The sequence below is a fragment of the Taudactylus pleione genome, unplaced genomic scaffold (genome assembly GCF_031769625.1).
Source record: "Taudactylus pleione unplaced genomic scaffold, aTauple2 ptg001149l, whole genome shotgun sequence".
Taxonomy (NCBI): domain Eukaryota; kingdom Metazoa; phylum Chordata; class Amphibia; order Anura; family Myobatrachidae; genus Taudactylus; species Taudactylus pleione.
Window position 1 is genome coordinate 254,689 of NW_028285550.1, and position 13,530 is coordinate 268,218.

Here is a 13,530-nt window from a genome sequence, read left to right on the forward strand (position 1 = left end):
GAGACTTCAAATTCAGGATAGGGCGATGAGAACCATTGGGTTTCTGTACCAGAAACAGAGTAGAATAGTACCCCGTCCCGCGCTGAGACTGCGGAACGGGAACAATGACCCCTGCTTGTAGCAAGGATTCTATAGCTACCTGAATCTGACCAGCTTTGGTCTTGTCCAGAGAAGGACTCGTACAGAAAAACTGGTGGGGCGGCCTGAACCGAAAAGACAGGGCGTACCCCTGAGAGACTACTTCTCGAACCCAGGCATCCGTGGTGGTATTGTGCCAACACTGGGCGAATTGGAGAAGTCGGCCTCCCACTCTGGGGTCCCCCAGAGAGAGGCCCGTCCCATCAGGCAGCAGGCTTATCCTCCTGCTTGGAAGAAGGACGCCGAGCACTCCATGCCTGCTTCTTGGGCTTGGGTGCGGCCTTGGTCGCCGAATGTCTCGGGAAGGACTGGCCCTTGGCCTTACCCTGAACCCGAAAGGACCGAAAGGCAGAGCTCCTCACTTTAGCCGGCGCAGAGGCCGAAGGGAGAAAAGCCGACTTGGACTTAGCCAAAGTATCCACTATTCTGTCCAAATCCGGACCAAATAGTAAATCACCATTAAAAGGCAAGGCCTCCAGACCCTTTTTTGAATCTGCATCAGCCCTCCAGGACCTCAGCCACAGGGAGCGCCGAGCAGACACCGCTGCAGCCGACACCCTAGAAGTGAGCAGGCTGGCATCCAAAGACGCTTCCCCAATATAGGAAGCTGCATCCCGCATCTGTCCCACTAACGCTCTCTGGATATCCAGAGCCTCATCAGGAAAGGTATCCTCCAAGGCATTGGCCCATGCCTCAATGGCTTTAGCCACCCAGGAGATAGCCATGGACGGGCGAGCCACCGCCCCGGAAAGAGAATAAATGGACTTTAAACAAGTCTCCACCTTCCTGTCCGTGGGATCCTTCAAAGAGGAGATAGACGGCAATGGCAGCGTCGCGCTTTTGATCAAGCGGGTAACGTGGGAATCCACCGCCGGCGGAGTTTCCCATTTCCTGCAATGAGCTTCAGGAAAAGGATAGTTCGCCGCCAACCTCTTCTGTGGATGGAACCTCTTACTAGGTAATTGCCAGGCCGCCGCCATATGATCCGATAATTGATCAGACAGGGGGAACACAGTTGAGGTCACCTTGGCCTTTTTAAAATTAGGAAACTTCGACCTAGGAGCCGGCGCATCATCCTCAACATGTAGGATAGCCCGCACCGCCCTAACTAAGGCTGGAACATTAATGGAGGACTTAGCTTCCACCTCCTGCCCCATGACATCAGAGTCAGAGTCCTCATGGATTTCTCCATCATCTGAGGACACTTCCGAGTCCGACAACTGCGCAGCTAGTGAACTCACAACCGGACGTTTAGACACCCTTGGTGGCACATCACCTTGCAACATGGACTGAAACGCCGAGGATGAAGCCGCCAGACTCTGTACGGAGCTGGATAGAACATCCACCCAAGGCGGAGGAGCCGTCGGAGCAAAACTCTGCAAAGGCACTACAGACTGACGCGTCCCTGGGGAAGACTGCACATACACAGGCAGTCCCGAGTAAGGACCCACAGTCTGGGCCCCGGGGGAAGACCGCAACATTTGTGGAACCCTCGGGGAATGGGGGATGGTGGGCTGCGGTAACGCCCTAGAAGGGACCGCTGATGGGACCGATAACCGGTCCGCAATAGACGCCAGCACCTGTGAAAACATCGCCCAAGGAGGGTCCTGTGATACAGGGGGGTTGGAGGGGCCCGGTACCAGCTGGCACCGCCCGCACAGACCATCCTGAGATAAGTCCTCCCCATCAACTCCAGCAGCACAGCGTCTGCAGGAAAATAGCACAGGAGCCACAGAGCGCTCAGTCTCCTCATCAGACATGATACCGTAAATCACAAGAAATAGGTATCACCAGAGGAATTACGGTTTTAACACCCGCGCACTCACCAGTATGCGACACAACAGCCCAGATATGGTACTGTGTAGCACACAACAGTATGTGACTGACCCCACAAATACGTGTTTTATATAAGTGAGGGTCTCAGAAAAACGCCCTTCCCCCACACACCTGCCGGGCCGTAGGAGAAGGAAAGGGATAGTTATAAGCTGACAGTAAGGAGAATAAGTCACAGACAGGCAGCACTAGCAATAGTCACATACAATGCAGAAAAGTTATACTCACTGCACCTTCCGCTACAATCAACCGCCCAGATTCAGTGTCTGGGAGGGCTATAGCGCTGTGTACACTGTCCTTTTGCAGGGGAGAGGTACACAGGGGGACCGGTCCACTTGATACCGCCTGGGAGTCTGCGATGTGCCAGTAAAGATGGCCGCCGGAGACCTCAGAGGAGGAGTGGCCGAGAGATAAGAGCAGCTCAGTGACGCCAGACTCCTAGTTGAAAGGCGCGCTGAGCTGAGGGGAGGAGCCACTAGACAGGGAAGGCTGCCTCCCCTGGCTAGCAATTAACCCCCGGGTTGCCGGTCCCGCTACCAGCCTGATACCCTGGTGGTCTAGCGTACACGCGGGGTATTCCTCAATTGAGGTGGAGCCAGCCGCCGCCGCTAGCGCCTCCGGTCTGTCCCCAGAGACCGGAGGCTCCTGACTGCATTGAAGTATCCGCGGCCCGCCGCACGCGGCGACCCGCGGCTTACCTGATCCCCGTCGCGTCCGGCAGCAGTCAAGGGAGTCCCCAGAGCCCGGCTAGTACAGGCTCTGGGGTCCCGCCGCGATCCCCAGAGCTGTACTGGCGTCGCGGCGCCAGCGGGGAGAAGGAGCGGCAGCGTGGACGTCCTAAAGGACAGTCTGATGCTGCCGCTCTAACAGTGTAAAAAAAGTAGAAAAAAATAAAAAATTTCTCTTTTAAAATAAAGCTTAGGGGCTGCTCCTGCAGCCCCACTGCGACAGGGTGACCCGACTCCGGCCGGGCACCAACTAAAACTGAGGTGCCTGTGGCCGGGGCGGGGTATAGAGGAGGACGGACCCAAGTGCATCCTGGGAGCAGCAAAGCTTTAACTGCGTGGTGCCCGTGGATCCAGATCCAGCTATACCCCATGGTCAACCCTGTGGACCCCCTATGGACCCTGAAGTAGAAAAGGTAAATATAATGTTGATTTCAATTCCATTCGTCCTTTCACATGTCTATGAATAAAACCAGCTTGGGGGGCTTTGGCTCTGGCCTAGACAGATCATCCATATTGCAGTGGGCCTTCCTTTGTCGGTCCACAATGTCCAAATAGTCACACTGAAGTCCAAGGCTCCACCACAACAGTCTATCAGTTTCCCACAAGGTAGTTTGCAGCCACTGAAAAGGGTGGTGGTCAGTTACCACTGTGGGGGGCCAGTTGCACACATCGTGATGAAGTTGGTCCAATGCCTAAACAATTGCCAACCACTGTGTTCCAATTGTGGCATACCCCACCTCTCACCATAGCAGTATCCTGCTCAAACAGGCCGCAGGGTGCTCCTGCCCATATGGCTCCTCCTGGCTCCGTACTGCTCCCAGTCTGTGCAATGCCGCATTAGTTCGTACCACAATGTCCTGGTCCTGAAATTGCGCCATCTGTACTGGAGCCGGTATCAGAGCCTCCTTCAAAGACTGGAATGCCAACTCACCAGCGGGTATCCAGTCCACTGACTTGGGAAGTCCCTCCCTAGTCCAATCTGTAAGTGGTGTCACTACAGTACTAAAGTCGTCCGTAGGGCCTTACAGTTTCTAAGGTCCACACCTGCCTGGGGCTTGTGGGACGGGGACAGTCTCTGGTTGCCTCTACCTCCACTGGTCTGGGCCTACCCGTCTCCCCCCACACTATACCCCAGACGCTGCACCTCCGTCACTTCTACCTGGCATCTGTCTTGTCAATCCTGCCCTCCAATGATCTATGACTAGGGGAACCTATCCTGTCACCCAGGCCTTCTCTTACCACCTTGTGTCTTCCCCGATCTACTGGGCACAAGCAAGGAATCTGCTATACCCACAGCAACTTGCTGTAAGGGCTCTACTATGGGCAGAGACCTGGAGGAAATACAAACACTGGAGTGCCCAAGCTGCCAACAAATTGGTAACTGACAGCAGTTGCGCAGAAAAGCTCCCTGGGGGGCACCAGCTGGACATGTTCCCCCTCTGACCTAACCTCTTCTACCTTCCAGGCTACTCTGTATCTTTACCCTCCCCGCCAGGTCACACTCACTGCTGCTATCCCTGAAAGGCCGCTGCCAGCTTGGCACGATATGCCTTCCAGTGATGGGTCAGCAAGCTGAGCTTCCCTGAACTTCTGTCTGGGGCACTCACTTCCTTCTAAGTAGGGACAGTCTACAGGGGGATATGGGTTGGGATCACTAGGGTCAGTCTAGTTGAGGTCAGTCAAAGGGAAGTCAGTGTGGTCACTCATACTAACCGCCACAGTTGGCAAACCACTAGGGACAGGAGCATCACTGGGCACCCTCACAGGATCCAACAAGCTGGAACCAACATCCTCTGCGTTGCTAGGGGACGTAGGCATACCAGAGGCAAAAGGCATGCTGGGTAGATGTGCTGATCTAGCCGCTGTAATCTTTACCTCTGGGCTGGTTAATGCTGTGGTAGGCTGCGCTGGCAGTTGTCTAGCCGCTGTTGTCTTTTCCTGTGGGCTGGGTTGCTCTGGTGCAAATGTTGTAGACAGTGATCTGGAAACTTGACTCCGGGCGATGGCGTCAGCAAACGTGGTAACGATTCCACCACCAAGGTCATTCCCCAGGACCACATTGGTTGGAAGGCCATCCATGGTGGCAACATCCCTCAACTCCGGGCCAGCTCCCCAGTCCAGGTAGACTCTCGCCACAGGTACCTCTCGCTCCATTCCGCCTGCCACGGTCACTTTGGCAGTGCGACCTGGCAGTACTGCGGTAGGATCGATAAGTTGGGGGCTCACGACAGTGACTGAGGCCCAAGAGTCTCCTAATCCTTGTCCCTGCTCGGGCCCCACTTGGACCATCTGCAGGTGCTGCCACAAATTTTGGGGTGGCCCCTTGGCCATGCAGGTGACCTGATTCTCACCACACTTCATTGGACTGACTGGAGTAGGAACAGTCTCTTTGGTCTCACCTCCCCGGGTCAGACAAGCAAGCCGGGCTCCAGCACTCTGATCTGGGACACAAGTCTGGGGTGCTTGGGGTGTGGGACAGTTCATCTTCAGAAGTCCGATTTTCCCACAGCTGTAGCACTTCTTGTCCAGTCGGGGCCCCGGTGGTCTCTGATGATTTGCAGGGACAGGACGAGGCGGTTGCTGGCCAAGAGCACCCGGGTTGGAGGATGCTTGCTTTTGGGGGGTGATGACTAGAAGAGTGTTGTTCGCCTGGTTGTACAGTCTTTTGGGGTTGGCTGCTGTTCGGGCGCTTTTGCCCTTGTGGCCGAATTGCACATACTTTTCAGCTAGCTGGGCGGCACATAAGGTCAACCAGTGCGTCCCAAGTAGTGGCACCAGATCCCTGCGCAACGTAGTGCCTCAGCTTAGCTCAACGGTCTCCAGCGTCCCGGCACACTGCCCTGCATGCAGCTCGGTCCCCCTGTGTGCGGCACTCGGCGTCTCAGGGCAGCAGGAAGCTGTAGTGCTAAGAGCTTTGCTCCTAGTCCCCAGCGGTCAGCTTACCGCTCACCACGCTGCAGCCTGGGACCAAGTCCCGACAGCAGTGGCACCTTCTCCCTGGTCCCCCCCTATGCAGCGCTCGGGGGTTCAACATGCCTAAACATACAATTGTCCCGCAAGGAGCACCCAGCGGCTCCTTCCACATTGTTCCCCGTCCCCTGGTGCAGCGCACCAGGGGTTAACATCCTCCGTTGCTGCAGCCGCCGGAGATGGTCCAGGGCTGCGGTGCTATAGTCACCACAGTAAAGCGCACCAGGGGTTAACACACATCATTGCCGCAGGAGCAGGTCTGCGGCATATACATTTACTATGGGCCCACGACGTCTATATCAGTTCAAGTATGGCGCCACACCACAGGAGTAAACCCCTTCTTGGTGGGGTGGGGGGGAGGGGGGGTTGGGAGCCGGCAACGGGACTGGGGACTCGGCCACAGCCTGACATTAGTAACAAATGTGACAACATATTTTTGCCATTTTAGGTTAATACAGACATAGGCTAGCAGGCTATAAATCATTAATATCCTTTAACTCATGAGCCCGTCAGGAACCCTCCGACCTGCTGTAGTTTATAATGCTGGTATATCGCAAACATGGCACGTGTGTACTTCTCTGCAATCATCTGATAGATTGCTATGGGGCTTCATCTAACCTAGTGCCGGTGAACATTACTTGGGCAATTAGGTAATACCCTGCGTCATTCCAGCATACGTGCCTGTATTTTCATAGTGGCAACCATTTAATCAGTCACAAAATTTTGCAGGTTACCCTGAACATTCGTATAAATACAGCTTACACTGATTGACATGTAACATGCTCCACACATGGAACATGGAATATGCAACATGTGAGCAAATGGGTCACACTAAGACATGTCAGACAATTATGTTATCAATACAAGTCCTAAAGCTGTTACAGGGAAACGTATTCCCGTCATCACGTCTATGGCCCCAGCACAGTCACAGCGCGGGAACACACAGCGCAGCTACAACAGGGCGACGTTACAGGGTAACCGTATTCCCGTCATCACGTCTATGGCCCCAGCACAGTCACAGCGCGGGAACACACAGCGCAGCTACAACAGGGCGACGTTACAGGGTAACCGTATTCCCGTCATCACGTCTATGGCTCCAGCACAGTCACAGCGCGGGAACACACAGCGCAGCTACAACAGGGCGACGTTACAGGGTAACCGTATTCCCGTCATCACGTCTATGGCTCCAGCACAGTCACAGCGCGGGAACACACAGCGCAGCTACAACAGGGCGACGTTACAGGGTGACCGTATTCCCATCATCACGTCTATGGCTCCAGCACAGTCACAGCGCGGGAACACACAGCGCAGCTACAACAGGGCGATGTTACAGGGTAACGTATTCCCCTCATCACGTCTATGGCTCCAGCACAGTCACAGCGCGGGAACACACAGCGCGGGAACACACAGCGCAGCTACAACAGGGCGATGTTACAGGGTAACCGTATTCCTCTCATCACGTCTATAGGTCCAGCACAGTCACAGCGCGGGAACACACAGCGCAGCTACAACAGGGCGACGTTACAGGGTAACCGTATTCCCGTCATCACGTCTATGGCTCCAGCACAGTCACAGCGCGGGAACACACAGCGCAGCTACAACAGGGCGACGTTACAGGGTAACCGTATTTCCGTCATCACGTCTATGGCTCCAGCACAGTCACAGCGCGGGAACACACAGCGCAGCTACAACAGGGCGACGTTACAGGGTAACCGTATTCCCGTCATCACGTCTATGGCTCCAGCACAGTCACAGCGCGGGAACACACAGCGCAGGTACAACAGGGCGACGTTACAGGGTAACCGTATTTCCGTCATCACGTCTATAGCTCCAGCACAGTCACAGCGCGGGAACACACAGCGCAGCTACAACAGGGCACAAAACATGGTGATGGAGGCGACAGATTTCTCCTTAAACATATAGGGCAGATCATATTAAGGATTATATACACTATATAAAAGGTTTATGTAGCGTGCACACACACATTATATGAAATTACTTAATGATACTAGAGCCCAAATCTACTAATTTAAGGTTTGAAGCTAGAAATGCAGGAATTAAAAACATTTCATATTAAACAGCACTTTGTCCTCCAAGCTGACACATATACAACAGACATTTCAGATTAATATGAATAATAAAAGAGCACACACAGCAAGAACTCACCTCTGGAAGCAGATGCAGGAAACTCATTGTAATGTTCCCATTGACATCAGGAAGGCCTGACCAGTCACCATGCTGGGAAACCACAAGGATATATGCTTCAAGATGAATATTGGAGCAACCCGCCCTCCTTAATAAACCCATAATATGGAGGGTGAAATCTTAAAATAAAAATGCTTCTTGATTCCATGTGCAGCGGAGAAAAGTGAATAGAGCCTTCTCAATGGTAAGACATAAATTACCATCAAGAACCAGTAAGTGGGATACGGCTCCAGTGATCACTTACCAGCAGCTGCTCTTCCTTCTCCCCAGTCTCCTTAATGATGATCTCAATCTCCTGGTTCAGCCCCTCCACACTGTTCCGGAAGCGAGACCCCGAGGACTTGGTGATGGGTATAGTCATTGGCGTCAGTACATTCTTGGACATGGATGCCTGTGGAAATTAAGTTAGCCTTAAATTATATTTTAAAACAAATGAGAGAGAGAGAGTCACTTCATACTATGCTCCGACGCAGATGTTACGCTGTGGAGCATGGGCGCAGATGTTACGCTATGGAGCATGGGCGCAGATGTTACGCTATGGAGCATGGGCGCAGATGTTACGCTATGGAGCATGGGCGCAGATGTTACGCTATGGGCGCAGATGTTACGCTATGGAGCATGGGCGCAGATGTTACGCTATGGAGTATGTTGCTGCAAGGGAACGACCAGAAGCCTAAATGATGCAAAGTATAAATACTAACAAATAGATTCATTTTCCGCCTTTAGCCAGGTAAGCACGAGGATTTTTTTATTTTTTATTTTTTTATCAACATTCAACTAAATACATTCACAATGGATTAAAAAAAAAGGTACCACTTTATGCTGTAACAGCTCCTTCCAACATGTCCAGGCTACATCCATCCATCCATCTACACATACACGCAGAAATCGTAATCATTGCCTGATTCCATCGCGCACGCACTTCAGGGCTTCTATTAGACAATACTTAATTAGAAATATATTCTGGAAATAACAGGATTTTGGTATTTACCGATAAATCCCTTTCTCCGATTCCATAGGGGACACTGGAGGCTTCAAGACAGTGGGGTATAGACGGTGCTAAGTGGGAGCTGGCACTTTAAATTTTAGAAGTGTGACTAGCTCCTCCCCCTCTATACCCCCCCTACAAGCCCAGTCTTGGGAAACTGTACCCGAGGGGAGCTAGGAGAAACAAACGTAAGAGGAGGAGGAGGTGAAACTAGTACACAACACGGAACGTATAGAAAGTTTGAAACAGTACACAAGAAAAACACCAAACCAGTCATAACTTATAATGACTATAACCCTGGCAGGAAGGAACAGCACAGGGTGGGCATCCAGTCTCCCCTATGGAATCGGAGAAAGGGATTTATCGGTAAGTACCAAAATCCAGTTTTCTCCTTCATCCACTAGGGGACACTGGAGGCTTCATGACAGTGGGGACGTCCCAGAGCTCCCATTACGGACGGGAGAGCGCTGAGAACCCTGCAAAACAGCACGCCATACTGCACTGCAGAGGCCGCAAAAGGTGTCAAATCTGTAAAAAAGGAGAAAGGTATGCCAGGCCGACCAAGTGGCTACCCGGCAAAGCAACTCCATGGAAATCTCGCGAGCAGCCGCCCATGAGGAACCCACTGAGCAAGTGCAATGCGCAGTAATAGAAAAAGGAGGCTCCTTCGGAGGAGGCCACATATGCCTGACTGATGGTCAGATGAATCCAGCGGGCAGGCATCTGTTATGGAGGCTGGCCAACCAGGACGAGCAGCGTCATATAAGACAAACAAAGCGTCTGTCTTACGTATATCTGCAGTCCGTTCCACATAGATCTGAAGTGCTCCAACGACGTCCAAGGATATTGAAATTGGTGAATCCTGTGGAAGAACCGGTACCACAATAAATTGATTGATGTGGAAAGCCGAAACCAGTTTGAGAAGGAATTCCATTCTCGTACGGAGTTCCGCCCTATCCGAGTGAAATACCAAGTATGGAGGACGACAGGACAGGGCCCCAAGCTTCAACACCCATCTGGCTGAGGCCAGAACGAGTAGAAGAAGTACCACCTTCTATGAAAGGTATTTAAACTCCAAAGTCTCCAAAGGCTCAAACAGAGGAGATTGTAAGAATGAAAGGACCAGATCCAGATCCCATGGGGCCGTCGGAGGCACAAAGGGTGGTTGTAACCGGATAACTCCTTGCAGAGAGGTCTGAAGATCTGGAATTAAGGCCAGCTTCTTCTTTTTCTGGAAAAATACTGACAGTGCCGAAATTTTAACTTTCAGGCAGCCCAGACGTAGTCTGGCCGAGAAGCCTACTTGCAAAAAAAAAGCAGGAGTCTGGCTAGACTAAAAACTATAGGAGGCAACTCTCGTCTTTCACACCATGAAACATAAGCCTTCCAAATATGGTGGTAATGTTTCGAAGTAACTTCTTATCGGGCTCGAAGCATAGTAGGGATTACCCTGGATGGCTTTCCTCTTCGTCGTAATATGGCCCGTTCAACAGCCACGTCATCAAATGTAACCGCCTTAAGTCTAACACCTATTCCCCTGGATGCACCTCCTGCCGGCTGAGGTAGTCTGCCTCACAATATGCAACGCCTGGAATAAAAATTGCTGAAATCGCCACCGCAAACTTTTTCTGCCCAGAGTAGGATGCGGCTTACTTCCTTCATTGCCGCCTGACTTCGGGTGCCACACTGTCTCTTTATGTACGCAACTGCCATGGCGTTGTCTGACTGGACTGACTGCTTGGCCCCGCAACAGGTGATGTGCTGGTTGAAGAGTGTAGAACACTGCCCGTAATTCCAGGATGTTTAATCGGCAGATTCGTTCCTGTGGAGGTCCAGCGCCTTGGAAGTGGTGTTCCCGAATCACTGCCCCCCACCTTCTCAGACTCGCATCTGTAGTGAGGACAGTCCAATCCCACACAGAATCGCTTACCCTCCAAATGGTGCGATGAGTTCAGCCACCAGAGAAGGGATATCAGAGTTATGGGATTTAACCTCACACGTTGGTGGAGGAAAAGATGGGATCCTGACCATTGGGAGAGTAGGTTGAGCTGAAATGTTCTGGAGTGGAAACGTCCGTAAGGAATGGCCTCGAATGTCGCCACCATCTTTCCCAGGAGTCGATTGCAGACGTGCACAGATACCAGACGGTCGAAGGATTGTCCTCACCATCTCCTGAATGGTGGCTGCCTTTTCTTCGGGAAGGAAAACCCGCTGACATAGTGTGTCCAGAATCATTCCTAGAAACTGGAGACTCTGTGTCGGTTGCAGATAAGACTTGGGACAGTTCAGGATCCACCTGTGAGGAGCTTGTGAGTTAGTGCGATATTCTGCAGTAATTGTTCTCTGGAATGAGCCTTCAGAAGGAGATCATGCAAGTAAGGTATAATCGTAATCCTTGGTTTCCGAAGGAGACCCATCATCACCGCCATGACCTTCGTGAATACCCTAGGGGCTGATAAGCCTAAAACTGGAAATGTGATTTCCGAATGGCGAATCTCAGAAACACCTGGTGAGGCGGCCAGATAGGGATGTGAAGGTAGGTGTTCTTGGTATCTAGGAGGTACCATGAATTCGCCTTCCTCAAGTACCAAAATAATCGACTGAAGGGACTCAATCTTGAACTTGAAAATCTTCTTCAGGTAGGGATTGAGATCATTCAAGTTCAGAATAGGTCTGACAAAGTAGAAACCTTGTCCGGTCTGATGCCTAGGAACCTGGACCAAAACCCTCGTGGACAGAAATTTGTCTATCGCCCGTTGTAATAAGACACTCGTGTCGTTGTAATCTGGCAAACCTATTGTGAAAAACCGAGGGGGAGGTTGAAACTGAAACCTGTGATTGGGGACAGTAAGATATGGTTCCTATACATAGAGTCTGACCAACTCTCTGTATTTTTTATAATACTATCTATGTTGTTATCAGTATGATATATAAATTCCTTTAGGTTGTGTATTTATTGGTATGTATGTACTATTGCTGACCATAAGTGTGGGTAATTAAACCTAATAATTTTTTACATTTGTTTGAATTAATGTCCTGACTGAGGTATTTAAGCGCAGTATATTGTCTTTTCTCTACAACCTCTGGAACCACAGGAAGTATTAGGTCCTCCTCTGGTGCGACCACGGAAACGACCCTGGGAACAAAAAGGACCGAAACGAGGGCAGTGAGTAGGGCCCTCTAGGAGACAGAGCAGCCGACGGAAGATAAGTGGATTTACCCCCAGTAGCCCGAGAAATCCACTTATCAAGTTCCGCTCCAAATAAGACACTTCCCTTGAAGTGAAGAGTTTCCACAGCTTTTTTCGTTTCCGCGTCCGCCTGCCATTGACTAAGCCAAAGCGCCCTGCGCGCTGAAACCACCAGAGCTGAAGTTCTGGAGGAGAGATTACAAACATCCTTGGACGCCTCTCCAAGGTAGGCTGCAGCTTCCCCTGTGTGTTCTGCTAGAGGAATAAGTTCCTCCGCGGGAGCTGGTCCCTCATCCCATCATCTAACCGTTTTGCACAAACCTCAATAGCTTTGTTAGATCAGCAGCTTACAATCGCAGGAAGCAGTGTCACCCCGGCAGCTGTGTAAATGGACTTGAGAGTATTCTCCAGTCTCCTGTTCGATGTCTCTTTCAAAGCCGCGGCTCCAGGGACCGGTAGAATAGTCTTTTTAGATAGACAAGAGACCGAAGGATCTACTGTAGGAGGAGTCTCGCAAGATTTTCTACTATCTGCAGGAAAAGGATAGGAAGATAACAACTGCCGGGACATCCAAAATTTTTTATCAGGATGTTCTCAAGCTGAAACCAGAAGAAATTGGAAAAGTAGTAACCTGCCTTTGCTTTGTTAAAAGAAAGACGTCCGTGCAGGCCCCTTTTCCTCATCTTCTATCTGCAATACCTGTCGAATTGTAGAAATTAACCCTTCTATCCCTTGGGACACAGGCTCAGGTTCTTCCTGGAGCGCCTCAGACGAATCCTGAGTATATTCGCCCTCCTCTAGAGCCGTAATTTCCTCTTCCTCCGACTGGAGAACTGAGGGAAACTGTCTCTATTTTGAGACCTGCGGTGAGGGTCCAGATGACGTAGCACCGGAAGATACCATGGTTTTTGCAATCCCCTTCCATAGATGTAGCTAAAGACCGCGCCCAAGCCGGTTCTTCTATAGTAGCGGATCTAGAAAGTTTGCTCTCCTTACGAGAAGCCTCCAGCGGTTCTGTCGTCTGAGGAGACTCTTGCTGTGGATTACACTGGTCACAGAATGTGGGGCTAGAGGACTGCCCATGTGTATGCTTTTCTGCACCCTTCTGAGAAGCCTTAGAGCCCCTTCCAGCCATGGTACATACAGTACAAACCCCACACAAACAACAGTAACGTGTAGTAGAAAGGGTTAACGGGTAAAGACTGAGCTATGCAGAGGCAGGAGAGAAAGGAGCATCACACTTACCCCCAAAAAGCGCTTCCAGCAGTGCAGAAAATGCTAGGCACTATAACAAGTAACTGAGAATAAGGTAGTTACCGTCTTCTTAAATGCTGTTCTAACCAGCCTACACCCCACTGTGCACTTACAGGACAGGACTGGCGCTCAGTCTCATCGCAGCATCATACAGCGTCATCCGTGTAATGGCCGCCAGCACACTTCAGAGAAGCGCTGGGGCCGCAGGGAGGAAGGAGCTGGGC

General features: G+C 51.4%; 1 protein-coding gene across 2 annotated transcripts in view; it reads right to left on the reverse strand.

The window, feature by feature from the left end:
* The window catches only part of FAM117B (family with sequence similarity 117 member B), a 132,007-nt gene that overhangs the window by 63,226 nt on the left and 55,251 nt on the right, over positions 1–13,530 (reverse strand). The window contains exons 5-6 of one of the 2 annotated variants that reach the window (XM_088462090.1): positions 8,119–8,265; positions 7,836–7,907 (exon numbers count right to left, since the gene is read on the reverse strand). In XM_088462090.1, the coding sequence (XP_088318216.1) occupies positions 7,836–7,907; positions 8,119–8,265 (219 nt within the window). The remainder of the gene's footprint in view (positions 1–7,835; positions 7,908–8,118; positions 8,266–13,530) is intronic. The other variant, XM_088462091.1, reaches the window with a different exon arrangement.